The sequence below is a fragment of the Micrasema longulum genome, unplaced genomic scaffold, assembly GCF_059751315.1.
Source record: "Micrasema longulum isolate JH-2025_06_02 unplaced genomic scaffold, ASM5975131v1 h1tg000986l, whole genome shotgun sequence".
Classification (NCBI taxonomy): domain Eukaryota; kingdom Metazoa; phylum Arthropoda; class Insecta; order Trichoptera; family Brachycentridae; genus Micrasema; species Micrasema longulum.
This window is the reverse complement of record NW_028278175.1, coordinates 264,242-286,886: the sequence shown is the minus strand read 5'-3', so window position 1 is coordinate 286,886 and position 22,645 is coordinate 264,242. Positions and strand designations below refer to the sequence as shown.

At 30.2% G+C, this 22,645-nt stretch overlaps 1 protein-coding gene across 1 annotated transcript in view; it reads left to right on the top strand.

The window, feature by feature from the left end:
* The window catches only part of LOC148277750 (uncharacterized), a 56,039-nt gene extending 38,461 nt beyond the window's left edge, over positions 1-17,578 (top strand). Inside the window, exons 4-6 of the mRNA XM_088232446.1 lie at positions 8,149-8,257; positions 11,299-11,437; positions 16,343-17,578. Of these exons, the coding sequence (XP_088088572.1) occupies positions 8,149-8,257; positions 11,299-11,437; positions 16,343-16,487 (393 nt within the window). The 3' untranslated portion in view covers positions 16,488-17,578. The remainder of the gene's footprint in view (positions 1-8,148; positions 8,258-11,298; positions 11,438-16,342) is intronic.
* The last annotated feature ends 5,067 nt before the right edge of the window (positions 17,579-22,645 follow it).

The following is a 22,645-nucleotide window of genomic DNA, read 5'->3' as shown; positions in this document are numbered from 1 at the left end:
AACAAAACAAATAAATTTACCTACTGAATAATAACAAAATATGTATGACAAAGGTAAGCAAAAAACGGCCGGGGGTTTAAAGGCTCTGTTGCTGAGGTTTAAAGTTCAGTTTGTTCTTTCGTACACACATTTAAAAATAGTCTCGGAATACATTTGGCTAATAACATATTTTAATGCTTTATTGATTGAGTAGTGGAATTTCTAGTAAAAACCGTTTTGGATAAAAAATAATCAATGGTCAATGAAAAAACAGAGTACTTGTGCATATTATATCATGTCCCCTTTTTTATTTTTTTATTTTTTTTTTTAAATATTTTTTTTATTTAAATCTTAAAGTAGGGCACACATATCATACATATTGTTATGTGTGTTCTAATAATAACATTGCAAATATATTTAATTTATAAATTGTTTATCACATATGTCTTGACCATTATTTTAAATTTTGATATGTTTTTTTCTTCATAAATATTTTTTTCCATTTCGTAATACTTTTTAATTGCTTTAAATAAAATTGAATTTTGTGACTTTGCCTTTTTCCTAAATGGAAGTCTAATTTTGTTCTTTTCTCTAGTATTGTGATCGTGTTCATGCTGGTTCCGATCAATTTTTTTCCAAAATTCTGTTTTTTTATTAGAGTTTATAATTTTATGAACAAATATCATTGTATTGTAAAATATTCTTTGTTTATATGTTAATAATTTCATTTCATTTACCATCGACTTTACCCTCGTATATCTGTTTTTTTCAAAATGATTCTAAAGGCTTTATTTTGTCATACAGTTAGTTTATCTATGTTTTCTTTGTTTGATAAAAATAAAATGCTACTACAGTAGTTAACGTGTGGTTCAATAATTGCTTTGTAAATAGTTTTGCAGGAGTCCTTATCAATAAATCTTCTGATCCTTCCCAAAATTGATATTTTTTTTGCAATCTTATTTATTACCATCTTAACGTTTTGGTGAAATGTAAGTTTTGAATCCAACATTACACCTAAATATTTAATTTCAGTGACTTCATTAAGTTTTTCATTTTCTATTACAATTGATGGGGTAATTTCTATTCTTTTGTTTCCTATATTCATATATTTAGTTTTGTTAACATTTAATTTTAATTTATTAATTTTTAGCCACAGTGATACACTATTAAGATCATGATTTAGTATGTCCATAATTGTTTTATAATTTTCTCCCGATATATATATTAAGGCATCGTCTGCAAAGAGTCTTATTTTTGAATATTTTAATGTTTCGACAATATCATTTATGTATATAATAAACAAAACCGGTCCGAGAACCGATCCTTGTGGTACTCCCAATGAAATTTTGAGGGGCTCGGAAATTTCATCATTCACCTTCGTTATTTAGTATCTATCGCCAAGGTACTCTTCAAACCATTTTATAGTTTTTCATTTTATTCCTATTTTTTTCAATTTTTTAATAATTATTTCTCGGTCTATTGTTTCGAAGGCTCTTTTAAAATCCAAGAAAACTGCAATTACGAACATGTTCTTATCGGTTTCCTCTTTCCAATCTTCTAAAACCATGTTAATAGCCATTTCACAAGATTGATTGGTTCGAAATCCACATTGTTCTTTGCATAATACTTCCCATTGTTCCAAAAAATTAACTAACTCATTCTTTACAATATATTCCAATAATTGTTCATATTTTGGAAGGGTGTTTATGGGCCTGTATTCTTCACACTTCACTGAATTTTTTATTTTTGCTATTGGAATGACACATGATGTTTTCCATGATTTCGGGAAAACTCCATGCAATAACGATTCATTTATAATATCCAGTAAGTAATTTCCTATGATGGGTAGAGTCTTTTCCAATAATTTAATTGTAATTCCATCTGGACTAGGTTTTGATTTTTATGACTATGGACTTATAAAAACAGCCTGCAAACTTTATAACTTTAAAATTTACATAATAATCCCTCTTAAACCCCTCCACTCTTCATAGTACAGTGTAGATATTGAATCAATTATCTTTATTTTTTAAAATATATTGGTTTATCAATATTTTCGTTGACTTTCTCATATTGAACGATTTGGGTGGGTAGGAAGAAATTGCCTTAAGGTTATACGCCCGTCCTTATAAATATGTACGTAAACTATAAATAAAGCATTAGTCAGTTATATTAATAAATATGAGACGAAGTTAATATGACGACATATATATTATCATTAAGTTTAGAATAGCATTAAGCTTCAATCTTACTTAAAACTTTTTCGTCCTTCTCTTAGTAAAGAGCTATTGAAGTGAGGTAATATTCAAAACATTATCATGTTTCTGCGTCATCACAACTCAAAGTTCAATCATTATCCTTGTCATAATAAATGTGCGCTCTAGGGGTGTTTGAATTTTGAAGCATAGTTCATTAATTCCTATTACAACATCCTAAATTTAAAATGTATCTAGCTGACTCCAATAGTATTTTTACAAGTTGCTCGGTATTAGCTGTCAATATTATCTTTCAATCCACCTTAAGAAAAATATCATTTTACCACTCAAATAACCATCGCAACCGGTAAATAATTTGTAGGGTCTCCTTATTTAGATCCTGAGAGGGAAAGACGTCAGCGGTGTAAGATTTCTTTGAGAATAATGATTATAAAGGGTTTACGTTACATTTATTACACGAATCACGAAGTATTGAAAATCATTTCCCGCTCAGCGTAATTTCAAAACCCTTTGTTAATGGCACATAAATCTTTTTAAGTGATTTATTTGATATTTATTTTGCTTTTAACTAAAATATTCAACGTTTAATTTATGATATTTAGTAGAATATTATGCGGCAAAAGTTTTTAAAAAGGCGTAAGTAGGTACTTATTACAAGTAGGTACAAAGGCATTATAAACGAAATCATAAAATGTTTTAAATTTGTTGCAACAGAGTGATAGATATCAATTTTTAGAAAGAAATATGGAAGTCTAGGCATTTACTGGTTTAAGTGGCTACATTACACACTGTGTAACATTCACCATTCTGTCTATGTTTAAACATTCACATTTCCTCAGCTCTTCCATCTGTTGACTTTTGTGAAGTAAAAGAGCTGAAACCTATATCATGTGAGTGATATTCATCTGGCTGAACCATCACCTACTAGGCGACGCCTGAAAACAATTTTCTAATTTTTGTACTTCTACTTTTACCAGTTAGTTAATTCTACAATGTTGTGAAAATATCAGAATGTTTGCAGACTGGCTGGATTTCTTCTCTAGGGAGTTACTCAGATCTGAATTTATTGCAACAGAGGGGGAAAATATTTTTGAGAAGGGACTATGGAAGTCTCTTTTACTTATATCCCCACAATTCATGTAGTCCAAAACACAAAAACAATAATGTACATATATAATTTGAACTAAATACAACAATTGATATCAAACTTTCGATTGTGTTCATTTAATATATATATACGAGAATGTATTCAAATCTAGCAATAGCAAAGCACTGCCGGGTTCAGCTTGTAAACTATAAATCTGAATATAATATAGGGACTACACATTTTTTATGTTAGAAACTAAATTATCTTCTTATATTTAAGTAGACGATTCAAACGTAAAACAATTCAAGTACCTACTAAATAGTTTCCATAAAAAAAATCATGAATTAAGTCCAATGAATCACATTAACTAAGGTTAGAAATTCTAAATAAAGATTTTTTATTCCAGATGTTTTTATTACATAAATAATAATATACGAAAATGTTTTATTTTACATATTTAAACTACTCATTAGAAAAACCTTGTTTTTTATTATTTTTCATAAAATTACTTGAATTTCGGATGCATTAAATAAAATGTTCTCAATTAAAAATGCAGCTTTACTTATTTAAGTAAAGCTGCATTATTTAATTGTCAATATATTTTTGTACAAAAAAATTTAATGCTTTCAATTTTAAGATTATTTAGCGTCGTTTCAATTGTTTTTGAATATGTGAATGAAGTGAAATTCGTGGTTAACAATACGCGCCAAGGGTAGAATGAAGCGTATATAATACTTTGTAGGTAGACCTGCGCCAGCAGTATGATGTATGGCGGGACGGTTCTCACTCCGGGGCGGGAGTAGCGGGAAACGGAGGAGTTTAATCAATCTCCGGCGACGTGCAGCGCCTGGTCACCCAAAACAGTTCTGCCATAATACTACCAACACCCTCAACTAAAAGAGTATGCGATACGTTGAAATTATAAAATTGTGTTATTTATTACGAACATGTCAACTCGGAAAACATCACAAATAAAATATTTTTTTATTAATCGTGTTCTATTTCTGCATTCTGATTTCAAGTGATTACCTGAAATATCTTCGTCTAGTGGGTATATTGACTAAAAATGCAGATTTTTAATAAAATATCAAAATTACACGCTATTTGTTGTGATTGTGATAAGATTTATGAATGCTTTACTTCATCAAACTTTGCTTCCTAGTTTACTCATACTAAAGAATGATAATAATAGCTAACATGCTATCGAATCCATTTTTCAACGCTATCTTAAACCAAAAGAAAGTTTTTTGTTATTTTTTTATGCAAGCTATTAGTTTTGTTTGGGTTATAAACAGGTATAAGTGTGTAGGAAAAGTTGTTGAGGGTTGAAGTTCTTACCCCAGTAAGAGATTGACAGAGAGGACACGAGGTTGCTGTTTGATGCGTATTTATTACATGACGAATAGGATACAGCGCTTGGTTGTGTAACACGAGCGTAGTGACAATGCTGGGTTGAAGATACTGCACTTGAACTACACGCTGGAACTGTTTGACGTCGTCGAGCTGGACTGACTGACTGAATTGAACTTGTTGGGCCGACTGACTGGCGTTGCCACGCCTTGAGGTCTCTTTGTAGGCAACGTTCCTTTGTAGTTCATTATTCATGGTAAGGATGATGTGAATGTACTTCAGAACGATTATCCCGATTTCGTGTCCACTACTGATAGAGTTTCATTAAATGTGATATTGGATTCGACAGAAAATGGTAACATTGCTTTCTTAGGTCATAACACTATTTCAGGTGAAACGTTTTAGCACGTGTGTGTCATCGATTAAGGACTATGAACCCTACAGGTGTGATAAAAAATAAAATAAATAGTTGAATGTCAGCCATCATGTATTTTTACGTAGTTAGTATTTCATACCCAAATAAAATCTAATCAATCGTAATTACAAACAATTACGAACAATATATATTACAAATATTGTATTATAATGATTAAGATAAAATAATAAATACATTTATCAATAAAACTTCTTGGTTAAGTTTCACTTTTATTTAATTTTGACCAACGATCGCATTTGCTTAAGAAGGTATCTTCAGGACTGGACCAGTCGAGGCGAAGTCATGGGCGAAAGCGCTTGTTGGTCAAAATGAATTAAAACTGAAATAAACCAAGTAGTTTTTTTGATAATTTTATCTAAATCATTAATATCTTTTACAATTACAATGAGAAACGTAATGGAAAATATTTTGAATGAAATAATACTCGGTAAAAATCATTAGGTAGTAAAAACGTATCATATTTTGTAAGGCAATAATGCAATATAACACCCACCCTCTCACTCACTTACACTCACACAAACACACTAGTATGAATTGTACGTGTATTTAATGTATTTCTGTGGATATCTGTCATTGATTTTATTCTCTGTATATTTTATTTTTTGTATTTTTGTTACATGTATTACTGTTGATATCCTTAATAAATAAAATATAAAAAAATAAAAATACTTGTAAAATAAATTTATTTTGAGTGCATTGCTAATATATTACATGGAAAGAATCTAAACCAAATTATATGTAGAGTATCGCTGTTAACGCAAATATATCGCTCAGACCCACAGACATATTAACTATTCAGTGCTCAGACCCTATCAAGTTAAATAATTTATATTTTAAAATATGTAATATTCAGAACCTGAGATTTTTTTCAATTCATGAAATTAAAATTAGGAAAAATCAAAATTATTTTCCAGAATATTCCAATGCATAATAAAACTTATCTCCGTTTATTTTGGTAACACGTTATTTTGGTGCATTTTTATTATGAAACCCCTTGTATGGTCTAGTGTAAATTCTGTAATATGTTTTCCGCGCACCCGCGTCCGCAGCACCCACCCATGTACCTATATAATGTACACGTTTCGCGCAAATCTCTCGACAGTCTCGACTATAAGACTTGAAGATACATTTTTGATTTATCACATCTCAATATGCGCCGCTGGGGGTATGAGGCGCGTGGAATATAAATGATCGCCTTAATCCGTCTGTACTCCTGACAGAAAAACAACCTTTTAATTTTGAAAAGATTGAACATTAGATTCGATTTATAAAACTAACAGTCAATAAAACAGAACAAATAACCAATAATATTTTATATTTTTAAGCAAATAAATATAGAAAAAAAATCACAATAGTAAAAATGAACAGAATTAAAGTATTTTATAAATAATAAACAAAACATAAATATTCAAATTTCGTAAAGGCTTAACGTAATTTATTTGCTAAAAACATCTGCTAAAAAAGTATAAGGTTTCGATAAAAATCCTGTGATTTTTTTATTGTTTTGTTATTGTTCTAAAATTTTTTGGAAACTATTCTTTAAAAACAAAGTAATACATATAAAATACCCGACTTAAAAATAATTTTTCTTTAAAATAATAATTGTAAATTGTTTTATTTTTTTATATTGCTTAAGAAGTTGACTAAAAGTGAAATTAATCAATGATAATTTAATTTAAATCGTGTGAATCTAAATTATTCACAATAAATTTGTTTTTTTTTTAAGAAATGCTTGTACTTTGTATATTTGTAATAAAAAATGTACACATTCTGACACAATCTGTGAAAATTTAAGGTCTAATGAACTTATGTGAAATGAATTATTTTTTAGTTCATCTGCCGCCAATCTTACTGCATTAAGTTGTAAAGAATAAACTCTGAATGTATTAAATTCGAATGTCCATCACCATTTCGATTCCGACCCGAAACTTATTTACTTAGTAAATCGTAAATCATATCGGTAAGATTAAATCAATCTCTGAATTCTTAAAACTGCGGCTAGTTTTGGTTTGACAGATTGTAACCATTGATTTTCCAAATAAAATAAAATAAAAAACAATCTACGTTTCCAACGATTGCGCGGATTTTGTTGCTTTTATATATGATTTTAAAGGCAATAATCGTTATTCTTACTTTATTCTCACCTTATAGTTTCTAGAACACTGCATTGGTTCTTCATTCTCCACTCCAATCGCAGTGTACCTCGACCATTTTGATAAAGCGCCTTTACACGCTTGCCATTAAGTTGCCTGATACGTACTGACCAACGTGTAGAAGGAGCTATTTGTGGTTGGCAGAGCTGGCATGCACGCTGGCTCATACGCTGGCGCACGTTCTTTTGACGTCCGTACATTGACTCGTACCGACATTTTACCGAACGACTCGCCAACGTGTGGGCTGTTTAGCGTTTTTGTTGCCGATACGCGCTCCAGCGTACTGGCTAAAGTATTGACCAGCGTGTAAAGCCGCCTTTACAAATCAAGATTATGATAGTCGATTTAATGCTGTTATTTGTAACATTAGGAACTACACTATGCTACAGTTTATGTCCATCATAACCAGCATGTTTGGCAAATGTGCTTACCACTAGGCCACGAAGAGAAAATGCCAATTAAGTATTCTTTATATTTGGAAAGGACAGAAATTAATTTTGATATAACAAGAACTACATTACGCAGGGATGCTACAGTAGTTGGATATGCTAATTCTAAGGGTCAAAAAAAAAAAAAAAACAATAATGCCCTTATATTTGAGAAAAAACACACAAAAAAACTGTCTTGGGATAAATTCTTACGTTTACTTATTTTCGACCATTAAATTAAGTATCTAATTACTGTAGCCGCCCCACCCTATCACCCAATGTATTTAAAAACAATATTATACAAAAAATAAACAATAGAGTTTGCATTCAAAAGTCATCCTCAAATAATTATTCTACAGAAAGCCAAGGCAGAATTATTTTTTTAATATTTTAAATTAAAGTTTCCGATTCTTACACATACCAAACTAGATCCGTTAAACTTAATTAAGACCATTGTACGTAAGATAATTGGTTTTAGAACTGCCATTTAACCGTTTTTCAGAATATAACAGCATCTGGAATGAGACTTTTCACCGGTCCGGTTGAGAAAACTCTCAAATGGAACAAAGCTATTCAAGGAACTGGAGTCACTGCGTTGTTTGAAGTTATAGGTAAGATCTTTGCAAATTGTAATTAATACGTTCAGATTGAAATGGAAGTGTAAATGAAATTTAATTACTGCATTCATGTACTCAAAAAAACAATTGATTCTCGTTTTATTAAATTATAGACTAGTAAAAATAATTTTGTATTTTTTTTACACTTTATGGGTCTTATTAAAAGTTCACATATTTTTTTAATTGAATGCATAAAAGTTGTTTTAAAAAAGTGTATTTTATTTATTAAAAATATTGTAACTACATTAGTTAATTGCAGAGACACAGTTTATAGAGACACAACAAGGAATGACCAATGCCTTTGAACCTGCCCCGACTTAGATGTAATGTAGTAAAACGATTTTAGTTGTAGATACCAACGTAATTTTTAATAAAATTTTTAATTCTTCTTGATTGGTCTAGTTCAAAAAAAAATACCTAAGCCTAATTCAATATGGAAATCGAATAGCCGCTTCAGTAAATATTAAGTACGTTAAGGAATAAAAAACTACAACAGGAACGGAGAATACCTAAAAAAAGGCAACATAAAAGTCTAGGCATTTACTGGGCTTACTACCTGTTATTGGCTGGTTCAAGTGGCCACTTTACACACTATGTAACATTTACCATTCTGCCTATGTTTGAACATCCACATATCCTAAACTCTTCCATCTGTTGACTTTTGTAAAGTAAAAGAGCTGAAACCTTTATTCACGTGGGTGAGATTCATCCGGCTGAACCAAATCACCTACTAGGCAACGCCTGAAAACAATTATCCAATTTTTAAACTTCTTCTTGGACCAGTTGGTTTTATTACAATATTAGAGTTTGTCCAAATATTTGGAGACAAAATACTGGATTTCACCCCCTTGGGAGTAAGGAATTAATTTCTTGATTTCTTACATGTATGGTATAAAACTTCAGGTTTAAATTACAATATTTGAAAGTATCTTTCTGATATTATCACGTTTTGGTAGAAGCTCTCAATAAAGAAAAAAAAAACTAAAACTTTTTTTATTAGAAAAAGTGTTTTTACATATACATAAATAAAATTATTGGTGACGGTTACCATATTGTTCATATTTGTTGATTAATATGGCATTTATTTCCTAAAACAACATATAAAATTACTGGATTTGTCAAAAAGAAAACTGTTCTAAAAGGGAGTTGTATATTTTTTATTTAAAAGTTCAATTAACATATAATCACGAAGTAAACGTTTACTTTTTAGTTAAAAAATATTTTGATGAATTACTATACTTTAGTAGTTTCTATTTCTATTATATTACGTATATGACAGAATTCAGAGAGTTGTATTGAGATAGTTCAACCAGTGTAAAATAATTAAGAGGCTTCTCAAATTTCCCCATAACATAGTTTACTCACGAGGGCAAGACTCAAGGAAGTGTAAGCGCGTTCAGAAGTAAGTTCAGCACGTCACTGGATGCTGTTACAATTCGATTACCGCAGAATTTATACAACTTCCATCAAATGACATTCAAATTGGAATTTGCGACTCGGCGGAACAGTTTCGTGATCAAGAAGGAACGTGATTCGATAACTCCGCCTGTGTCGCCATCTGGGTCTTTCTTTATCGCCACTTGACTATTCACAGTTCACAGTGAGGGTGTCACGAGAGAGAGTCTTGGGTATAATCTTTTCCCGTTTTTCAATTTATACGCCAAACTTAAAATTCATATTCGAGCAAACTCCAGTATTCACATATATTATTGCTATAATCGGTCATAATTTTATAAAATATATTTTTAAGCGCATGTTTTTAGATTAATAAATACTGCTATTTTGGTTATAAAAAACATAAATACTTTTGATTAAAATTATTTATTGGCGATTCTTGTTGGGATTTCATTGTAACGATATAATAACTTATATTTACATATACGTTACTAATTATTTATTTATTTTATTTTTATTTTTTTATTATTTTACATATTTATTACAGCAATATACAAGTAATTATTTATACAACAAATTAATTCAGTAGTAACAGTAAGCATACATATTTTTTATTTTTGCTGTTGGTTCATCTAAACTGCCTAACTAGGGATAGCTTCCCCGTTCTAAGGCAGTAAATTATGTATTTTACAATGATATTTAAAAGTATTTACAGTTTTATCATAATGTGTGCTTTTTCAGTCTTAAAGGTAAACAATGAATATCCAGAGAAAACATAAATAATACCAAAATCTCTATATCCTAAGTCCCAAGTCATTACTATTAAAACAAGCAACCAGCTTACGTCCTTCTACATCGGACAACAAATTCTCTGACTCCCTCCGACCAATATGGATTAAGAATGCAGTCAACACCTTCCTCAGCCTGGCAATCCCACCACATTTCCACGAAACTGGGAAATTAAAAATACTTGGTACACTTCCACTAATTTTTTCGACCAATCAGCACTTTCACCCTCTAATGAGCATCTTCAGACTAATAAACATTATACAGTGTAAGGACAATTTCATATAAGAGTAAATATTATTTTAAGTGTAGGTACATTTAAAAATAAGTTGAAAGAGATACAATAAGTAATATTTCAATGAACAAATAAAACGTAATATTTTAATGTAAAATCCGGAATATGAAATATTGAAGGGAAAAAACACACTTCAAATAAATTCATGTCAGTGCAGTGTCGGGAAAATATATAAGTACACTTAAAAAATATTTTTTGCCTGAGTTAGTAATCATACAAAAACCCTTATGGATTAATATTACATTTTTAATTTGTTATTAATATGTATTTAATATATTATTTATCAAAAGTATAAACATATAAAAAGAATGAAATAAAATACGTGCCTTTATAAGTTTTCACATTAATTTAATAAGTAACCAAAGTATTATCATTCTAATATCTAAAAAAAATATTTTTATTCAGCTCTCAGAATAAAATACATCTCGAGTTGGATGTGAAAAAAAGGAGCTAAATAAATTAAAATATTACTCTTTCTTAAACCTACTTTAAATATGGTTAAAATTGAATGTTCTTATGCATACACACTTAAATTTGTACCTATAAATTGTAATTCCAGCAAAGTGCGTCAGTATCCGGACCGCGGGAAACTGCGGAAAGCAGCTGCTACTGCGGGATGCCGCGGGCCCCGTGCTGCAGGCCACCTACTACGAGATAGACTTTCTCCTGCCGGACATCAAGCTCGGCTCCACTGTCAGGTAACCTCCACTTCAAAACCGAGAAGCAGTCAGAGGGCAGTATCCGGCCAGCGGGGAACTGTGAGACATCCATACGTCACGCCATCACTTCTGATATAATAATTATAATAATCTTCTTCAGCCTTGTTCTCTCTACTGCCAGATATAGACCTCTTCAAAACGTTTCCCCGCCTTTATGTCCGCCGCTTTTTTCATCCATGCTCTACCAGCTATCGAGCCAAGCAAGTCGTTGGCGCATCTTTTTTGTGGCCTTCCACTATTTCTTGTTTGCCCATGGTCTCCACTTTATTATTATGGGTGTCCACCTGCGATCATTTAGTCACGCCAAGTGACCTACATAATGCCGATCCATGATACTTTTGACTCCAGTTCTGTGGCTATTTTTTCTATTTGTTTTTTAGGCAAACATAAAATACATATATCGACTATCTGTCTTTCCATAGATCGTTGCGTGCATTTTAGTTTTTGGCAGCGTTACTTTAGTTACAAAGTTGATTTTTATTTAATAAAAATGTAAAATAAACACGTTTTAAAATTTGTATTAAAAATCAAGATATTTAAAGGAATTTCATTCCATATTTCTTAAAAATAAATCAAAATAAGTATTTGTTTTTCTTTTATTTTATTCAGAAAACATACAGTCATACATAATAAGTATTAAGAACAAAAAATTTCTAACATAAAAAGATCATTTAAGTTAATTTATAAAATAAATTAAGTAAAAGATGGTAACAAAAAATAAATGCTTAGATGAGAAAAGAATAATCGTTAACATTTATGTTTTCAATCGAATAAAGAAATAATAAAAGTGAACTAATATTAATTATTTATGTTCGAAGCATTATCTTTGTGGTCAAACATTTTGATTAATTTTAGTAAACATTTGTATTTAACCACTTCCCGACTTTTTATGTCTACTGGTTTCGAGACGCACCCATCTCTTCGTCAGGACACGCAGTACGCCAACATGCAAATACTAAAATACACTTTCAGATGGTAAAGGTGAAAGTGTATTTTAGTATTTGTATGTTGGTGTGTACGTCTCGAACCCGGTAGACATAAAAAGTCAAACTAGTATTTGCTTTATACATATATTTTTGTAAGCTTGGATATTATTCTGGTTTACTTTTATCTTCGAGTCATTTCAAATTATGTCTATACGTATATCACGTACATGACTTTTTTACTCTGACATGTAGGTAAGATTATATACGCAAAATAGAAATGATGTTATTCAAAGTGATCTGCCGGTTGTATGAAGTGATATCTGGAATACTTTAGGTAATGTTCGCTAAATTCATGGGATTTATTATTTATCTCGAATGGAATATTACTTTTAGGAATTCATAATTGAAAATCTTATCTCCAATCTTCAAAAACTGACATCAATTCGAAAACATAAATCCATTAAAGCATTAAGTATCCTCATAAATACTCAATGCCGCCTCAAATTATTAAATGTTCAGACTGGAGTTTCATTTGAAGCCCTGGTCATTTCTATTCTAATATTACAGCTTAATCTGACGATTAAAATTAAACTTTAACTCATTAAACATGATTTGCAATATTATTCCTCAAATTTCGACGTGGTCTTTACGAAATCTTGATAAAGATTGATTGGAGAAAACTCATTAAAATACATTGTTCTGTTTTGGAAAACTTTTTACCTCCGTAAAACTTTGACCGGTGGCGGTGTTTCGCTGTTACATAAAAATACTAACAGGATATTAATTTGACATAAAGGTTACTAGAGCATTCGAAAAGTTTTAACGAGGACGAAAGTTCAAATGTACAAAATGTCATCCCACTAATGGCGGATTTACTCAATATTAGCTTAGTTCCCTGAAGAGTACAAACTATTGCTTATTTTACGGTAAAGTTGGTTTGTGTTTTTACTCTTGACAAATCGTTATACCTAAGGTACTTATAGAAACAAAAAAAGAGATCTTGCAATTTTTGCCAGGGTATTCATAGAAACATCAGACGATGCAAAAATGTTGACGATGAAAAATAAATGTGTTTACGTTCATCACCATCATCATTATTCCCTTTCCGAACCTGATGATGCATAGGGTACTGCATTGATACACCCCAAGCGCAGTGTTTCTTGGTCCATTATGTTACATCAAGGTAAGATGGTTAGTCTTACTCTCCAGGTACCAGTCTAGGGACAATGAAATTAATATTCTAGTGTGAAAACACCCTTTTAAAATAAAATTTCATATCAACTATGTCGGGAATCAAACCCGAGACCTTTTGCATAGTAGGCAAACGCGCTGATCATTACACCACGAGGCCGACAACGTTAACGATACTTAAACTTTTATTTAAATAAAACGTTGAGGTTAAAACAACTTGGTCTTATGGCTTGTATAAAAGAAATTGGGTGTACAAATTGTAATAATGTAATTGTTATAAAGTGCAATAATATTTAAATGTATTACAAGATTTTATTGATTAATTTGAAACAGTACAACAATCGAGTTATTAACGTTTTATGAGAAATATTATTATTTAATAAGCAAGAAATTACAATGGCAACTTTACTGTGCTATTATTTTTTCTGCGCAACTTCTGTCGAATTTTCTACAAAGGTTTAAAATATGCATATTTTTAATTACTCGAAAACGTAACGTTTCGTGCTCCATGGGACAAACGACACGTATTACGTTACCGCGCTATACTTATACGTAACGTATATTAGAAGCGAACTCGGTGCGTATAGTGACGTTAAAATGGCGTGACTCTAACTGCGAACCGTTTTGTATGTGCTCGTCATTAACCGAAAATTATAAATGAAAAATGTTTTTTTATACGTCGATAGCATAGAATTAAGAGACTTTTCTTATTTCTATGGTTGATAGTTTTATCGTAAGAATCGTGAAAATTCGGCCTAAATATTTAATTTGTTTTCTTCGCATTTCCGATTTATGGAAATACCCTATTTAAAAAAAATACATATTGCACACAAAATGAATTAGGATTATGCAATTATAAAATATGACCCACAGTTAAAATTACAAATAACAACCCTAAAACATGTAAGATTCTACCACGACTTAATACTATACGTATTAAATAAATTACTTAACAGTCTAAAGCACCGTCTATTTTTATGAAAAATAATCACTGCAAAAAAGTTTGCTTCAGGATATATGGCATATTTGGTTTGACCTATGGTGCATTAATTTCTCAAACGTTAGTAAATATCTCGGATTAGTTGATGGGAAACATCGCTCAGCGCTGTAAACAAATTAATATCGCGATGCATCGGTGGCTAAATAACGACGTCAATCGCAGTCTGCGGATGTTGATGTGAATCCTCCGCGGGATTATGCGATATGCGGCGAGGTTAACAAGCCCCCCTGGCCCGACTATTGACTACCGCCTGTAAATAGTGCACCACGCACTCCAGGGGGATTTTACCCGAATCCGGCCAATGGAAATTGAGGGGCAAACATCATTTACTATTTTACCAATACTGCTGTGTTTCTGCGTTCAGTCGTTATTTACTTCATGCTAAGATTTTTCTCTATTAATTTAGTTTATGAATATTTGATCTAATTTAAACATTTATTTTTAACAAAGCCGAAAGACAAATAAGTAAAATATAAAAATAATAAAAATAATTGTAAATGTTAGTGAACATTTATATGTAATCACTTGATGGCTTTTATTTATCTGCCTGTCTTTACGTATCACAATAACTCGACCAAAGTGCACGTTGGTTTGATATGTTTTGGGCAACTACTATTGTAATACTGATGTGAAATATTTATTTTAAAGGGTGTTTTCATACTAGAATATTTCATAGTCCCTGGACTAGTACCTGAAGCGTAAGACTGATCATCTTACCCTCATGTAACAAAAAAATATCAGCATACGCTGCGATTGGTGTACCAATTAAGTGCGGAAAGGGAATGATGATGATGATGATGATAATGACTGGTGACTATTGTGAAGGTGTATATTGCGATTTTGATGATCCCAACAAAGAGACAGGTACGTTTGGAAACCGGTAGACATAGAAAAGTTGGTAAGTGGTAATATACAAATAATATTTACTCACATTTATTGAAATGTTTGCATTAATTTGCAAGTGTGCAAGTTAATGCTTTAAATATTAATAATAAATATAACCATTTCAGATTTGTTGATAAAGAAATGAAAAGAAGTAATTACTTTGAATTAAATAAAAATAAAGGAAATAAATGTAAAGAGTAAAAACATTTTTTGAAAATGTATGTATCAAAAAATATTCTTAGGAAAATATATACATATGTTTAATAGAATCTTTAAAAGAATAGAAAGTTTGTTTTTCCTATTGTAATGAACGGTTTTCAATATTTGCACGGTGAGTTTTAAAAATCTTTTTCTTTTGGTCAGTATCGTTATGGGTAATCCTATATCTCTCGTCTTATACATATTTGAAATTTTTGCATTTGGTTTAATTTATCAGTGATTTAAATTAAAAAATACTTGCCTCTACTGGATATAATAAATCTGTTAAATGCGTTAAGAGATTTGCAAATTCATTTATATATTGACGGATCGATTATAAGTTTGACTTTCCACAATGAAATTGTAATATTTTTATTTACTTTCGGCGATCACCTTGTAATCAACAATCAATCATCCACCTTACTTTTACTTAAGTCGTGTTTGCTACATTTTTATTTATTTTCAATGTAGGTATATTTTAAATCATTAAGAATTCTAGCGATTGATCAAACTGAAGATCAATATCTAAATTACAATTTTAATTTTAATGCAATGTTTAATTTCACATAATTTTTTTGACTGTAATTTAATTTTTATTTATAAATAAATTAGAGTCACAAAGGAATTAGCATTATTTACTAGTATATTTTAAATTTAATACACACGTACATTTTAATGTTATAGTGTGGTGGGCACCATGGTGGGATCCAACAGGATGCACGCGGTTCGAGTCCGTCCCGCAGCACCCTTCGAACCAGCTGCTCTCCCCCGCCTGGCTGCCATCAGCCAACATGTCGTGGCCAAACTACAAGCTCTACAACACCACTAAATATAAAACAATTATTAATTTATTTCTAAATACTATTTGCTGAATTTCAAATTTTACATTATACACTTCACAAGCTACATAAATCTATTTTGACTATGTAGGTAGGTACTTATTTTCATACAAATTGGAATTGTGTACTTATTAGTTAATTAAATTTACAACAAAAAACAAAAAACAAAAAAGAGGTACATTCTAGACAAAAAAAAACATTTTGGTATTCGTCAAATATTTTTGACAATTATTTGCGTCATTTTAAATTAAAAACTCACTCAAGTTATTGGTTGAAAATTCTTGGATCATTATTCTTTAGGTAAAACCTACAAATGTGAAATAACTAATGACCGTTTCATCGCTTTCTCGACATCTTCGAAACTGGTCACCGGTTATTCCAAATTTGTGGATTTGAGTATTACTTGTCATTTATTTCTGTAATAAAATAAAATTAACTTGTCATTGTTATTTTAGCGTTTCTTAAATAAAATAGCAACTTTGTGATTATAATTACTTCTTAGAAAAATATATTAAAAACCAGATCCAAATTCAATTTACAATGTTAGCTTTGTCGATTTGTTATCTGTTTTAGTTATGTCTAATGAAAAACACATTAATTTTATTACATTTCACAAGAAATTTTATTTTAGCAAAATGTTTCCACAAGTTCAACAAATGTTATTTTAACATGAATAACTCAAGTTATAAAAATACGCTTTATTTCATTTTATGATTCTTGCATATTTTATCATCACTAAAGCTAAGTGCAGAAGAGATATTTATGCAAATGCCGATAATTAGGAATTCCCTTTTGAGAGGAAGCGTAGTAACCATTTTACAAACCAAAGTACTGAGCCTATCTTACCTATTTTCTCTACTGGGTAAACTTGCTTATACATAATATTATATTCTACACTATGTGCCACAATTTTTACACTGTGTTCTCGAAAAAAGGGACCAACGTAATATTATTTTTTGGTATTTTAATATAATAAATAAAATTAGAAATTTATTTGTTTTTTTATATTTGAAGTCAAATGGTACCTCAAGTAAAACATTCAAAAACCCTATTGTGTTTTGTAATATTCTTTATGATTTTTTCTCGTTGATATAGGGAGCTCTTACACCAGTTGGAGATAGTAAGAGAAAACTATATTGATGTTTTCATGTGTATTTATAACATGTAGAATGGAATAAATAATTTTATTATGAAGCGCGAGAGTAACGGCGATACCTGAATTGAACTGGCCTGAACTACATTAAGTTTGAACTAAACTCCACTGAACTACTCTACTGACGGTACCCTAAGATGCTACTGCTTTTAAGGTTGTTTATTTAATTTATTTTTATTTATTATCATTATATTACATACACAAAATTATAATTTATACAAAGTTGCTTTGACTGCCTAACTAGGGTTATTTACCCCGTTCTAAGACAGTCAAAAAAATATAAAAAACAGTAATCAATATAAAGCAATAGTTATAAAGATAGAGGACAAAGTAAAAAACAAAGTAAAAAATAGAGTAAAAACACGGTAAAAAATGTAGTTTAAACAGTAAAAAACATAGTTAAAATGTATTTAAAAAACGAAGCAAAAACATAATAAAAACAATGTAATAAATGTAATGAAAACATAGTAAAAACCATTAAAAATATATAAATATGTATTTAAAAATATTTTAAAACTCAGTAAAATGCCAAATAAAAACAGAAAACATAGTTAGAAACAGATTTAAAGTCATAGTAAAAATATGAATGTATGTGTATAGCAAAAAGCATATTAAAAAAAATAACATAGCAAAATACCGAGCAGAAAGAGAAAAAAAAACTTATTAAAAAATTAAGTAAAAGATGTAATAAAAAAAATACATAGTTAAAACAAATTAAAAAGTCATGAGGATCTTAAAAAAATAAATCAGCAAAAAACTAAATATATATATATACAATTTAAATTAAAACACGTGTTGGCCATCTAACAGCCACCATCAACCCCTCAGACTTTCTGCGACCAATTTTTCCAAGAAAAGAAGTCAGCAACTTCTTTATTTTTCAGTCAGAAAAGTAGTCAGCAACTTCTTTATTTTAGTTGTATATAGTGTTTTCTTTATTTCCTAGTGGGGAATGAAGTTACTTTGTATTTCTCCTCCAGTTATGAATTTGACAACCCGTGCTGGGTAATCAGTATTTTGGATGTCCTTAAGCGATAGCAGGTCAGGCAACAGTGGGCATTGATTTTTGGGTGACTTCCAAAATTTTAATATGATTTATTTTAAAATCCCCTATAGTTGGAAAGTTTTTTTTGTGAGCCAGTTAAAGTAGTAAATGTTTCATAGTTGTTTGTTTGTGAATTCTGAGTGTGAAAAACGTAAATAAATAAAAGTTTTAGATCACTAGAGTTAAATGAAGTTTATACAAAAGAAGAAGCTTAGTGTGATTAATTTATACTTACTTTAAAGAATAATATTAGTAATTCCTAAAACATTTACCTCTATATACATTAATATGGTAACTTAAACAGTTATTTTATTTTACATAAATTTTAAATTGAAAAAAAAGATTGATGATTGTGTTAAAATATCAATGTAATAAATATTATTTTGTTATTTCACAGAATATATGAAATTGAATTACACTGTGTTATAATAAATAGGTACTATTATTTTTGTCCGAGAGCGTACCTCATAGAGGTACGTATGTATTTATTTGGTACCGAGCCAACTATGGTCACATTCAGGGCTGATGGCTTCGCTTTCACATCGGATCTCTTTTCTAAATGTATGGAAACGTATTTAAGAGAACATGATGTCAAGTTATGTAAACGAAGTTTTTTTTACATAAATTTTGTCAACATCGCGAAATCATAAAAACAATAACGTATAAAATTAAAGGTATTTTATAAATAAATATTTTGAGTTTCGTGTCAATTTTTCATAGATGTTTAAAAAAAACGAGAATCGTAAATATTTTATTGCGTTTAAAGAGATCACTCTTGTAAATGCTTATATACATACCCATTTCAAAAGAAGAAATATGTCAAAATTGAAAAAAAAAATTACATGACTTTAATTTTTTCATTGTATTTTAAATTAGATGAAAACCGTTTTCAAATATTTTTTTTATTTTTTTTTATTTGAACCTATTGAAGGTGATGTGAACTAACTGACTAAATGGTCAAACATTTGTTTTCAAAACGTTGACTGTGAACATTATGCCTATAATTGTTTTTTTTATTTTATTTTATATTTTATTCAAATTAAAAATTTTGATATTCCCAAGGAGTTTTTGGGAAAAAACTCATTTAAAGACAAGCAGATAATTTTATGGTTTATTATGAATCAACAACTTATCGCAAAAAAATATAACTATTGCATACTTATTATCTAAATTCTAAGCTAAGAGCATAGAATTAAGAATAGTCCAGAAAGAGCGTAGAATCATATTTGAATACGTCGGAGTGTGTTCGAAAATCCCCCCACTCTGCCACCCTTTCACCGCGCGCATACTTGAAGTCGCCGCGTAATGTTGCCAGATCGCGAAAAATATAGTCATAACACTAATGTAAGACAATTATATATATTTGTTTAATTTCTCTAAAATTGTATTGTACACACGGAAACATTGATTGACACAACAGAGTAGATAAGGAAAGAGTAATTTAATGAATGATTTTTGAACTTTAAAAATGTAACAAATTGTATTTAACATAAAGCGGATATTTTTATGTCATGTTAAATAATATATATTGAGCAAAGTAGCGTAAAAAATTTGACTACCCTGGCAAACGCTAACAATATGCCAATTTAGTTTTTTTTGACAATCTGACAGATGGAAAAATAATTAAATTTTTAAGTAATCCGTTTTCTACTTATACATGCATTTGCTATTTACACATTAAGTATGATCCCATCCTGTTTTTTTTTTAACCCAGCAGTATTTCTACACTGTAAAACAACACAACACGATGCCGTGTATGCAGTTGAATTCAAATCAGGAGTTGCGTACTGAGCGACGTCTACAAAGAAACTTATGGATCAAAACGTAAAACTACTTCTTTAAGAGTAGTTTGGTCGCCTTCTGTTTGATGCGCATATGCGGTTTTTGGACTTTTCTTAATTCTATGGCTAAGAATATGAAAAATTATATATTAGATAAAATACAAGGTAAAAAGCACAAACGTTAGTTTAAATGTTTGACCATAAAGTTAATGTTTCAAATAATTCACTTCACCTGCAATGGGCTCATTTTATATTTGTGAAACATCGTGTAGGTATTAATTATGAATTAATATATTCCATGATTTAATTTCCGGTAAAATGACAAAATAACGCCTACTCAAAAAAGTACTTTATTTCACGATGACGCCATTTAAAAAAATGGGTCCAGGAAAAAAAATGTTTTCTATAATAAATTTAGAGATGAAATTTTTTCCCAATCTACCAACTCAATATAAAAATAATAAAGGTTCCTTAATTCAATTTTTACGTTTCCTTGAATTTGGTGGTCGCAGAATCATAACAATCATCATTACCTTTCCACATTCACTGCTTCGGTACACCAATCACAGCGTATCTTGATATTTTTTGTTACATGATGGTAAGATGATCAGTCTTACGCTTCAGGTACCAGTCCAGGGACTATGAAATATTCTAGTGTAAAAACACATTTTTTTAGTCGCAGAATACACTAAGAATAATGGCGCTTTACTAATTTAAGAACAACATTATATTAAAGGTGAAATATTTATTTGCTTAAAAATACAAAAAGACTTTTAAATTGAATTTTTAAAATAAATTTAGCATGGCATGTAAAGGTATGTGGGTTTATGACCGATACGCTGAATTTTTAGAAATGTATTTTTCTTTCGATTACAGGTACTGGAAGACATTTGAATAGATTATTGGAGAAACTCCATAAGTCAAAGCAGTTATCAGCAAAAATATTTTAAGAATGTTCTTACTCTTTACTTACAGTTGAGGCCACGAAATAGGTTAACACGGTATACTGTGAGACAAAGTAAAATATTAAAATATTTACGCAAAAAAAGCATTGTTTGCTATAAGCGAACTATTATTTGCATATTATGTAATACGTGAACACAGTTAATTATAACCCAATAAGGGAAAAATGCTTAAAATGCCTGAGCTGTAGGCACAATTATTAAAAGCCGTACAAGTATGTTAACTTCAATATTATAAAGCCAAAATACATATTTTTAATGTGCTTGTTTTGTCATTTACATTAAGTAGACGCCGTGGCGCTGTTGGTTAGACAGCCAACTATAAAACTTGCGCCAAGGGTTCGAATTTTACCTGTTACAAGAAAAAAATCAAAGAAATATTTGTTTTTCCAATCATTTTGGATGTTGTGGTGTATTTTCATATCCCCTCCTTCCTACCTACTGAACCTCTACAATGGAAGCGTAGGGGTGATTCCTTGAAAATAAGCGTTTTTTAGTTATCTCGCAGTGCGCAATTTTAATATAAATTTGTACGGAGTGAACTGAGTAAATAATTATTTATTGTTGATTGCAACTCAAGTCTTATAAAATTAAGTTTGAGATTGTAATGGACATTACGTTTTATGCTTCAGTCACCTTTGAAGAAAGTAAACAATCAATATCCCGCGTCAAAAAAAAATTGTTGCTACGCAATTTGTTATTGCATCACTTTGTTGAGATTCAAAATCCCAGCATCCACTCTGTTGAAATCTGAAATCCAAACTGGACAACGTTCACCTAGAAGACCATCAAAGAGATGGAGGAATAGTTGGACTTCATCTTGTGTTGACATCTTAAGTTAACACTTTGTTGCTAAAAACCGAATTTCATCGATATTCTGACTCATGAGCTATCAAGCAGACAAATTCAGAATTTAACTCTCAAGAAATTTCAAAAAGTACAGATTATTGTTGGTACTCAAATCTCCAAATTGATTTTTCACAAAAATGATAATACCGAAGTACAGCCGCATCTAGAGCTTACGAACTTGATTGTTTAAGTTAAAACTTTCACTGTGTCTAGTCATCACTTAAACTGTTAGAATTTCTAAAGTCGCTACTTAAGAAGTTATAGGCCCTGTAAATTACTAGACTTTAATATTCCTTCAAGAAAAAAAAAACTCGGTCTTTGTTGTAAAATGTTAACTTTATCTCACCATCATCAGTGA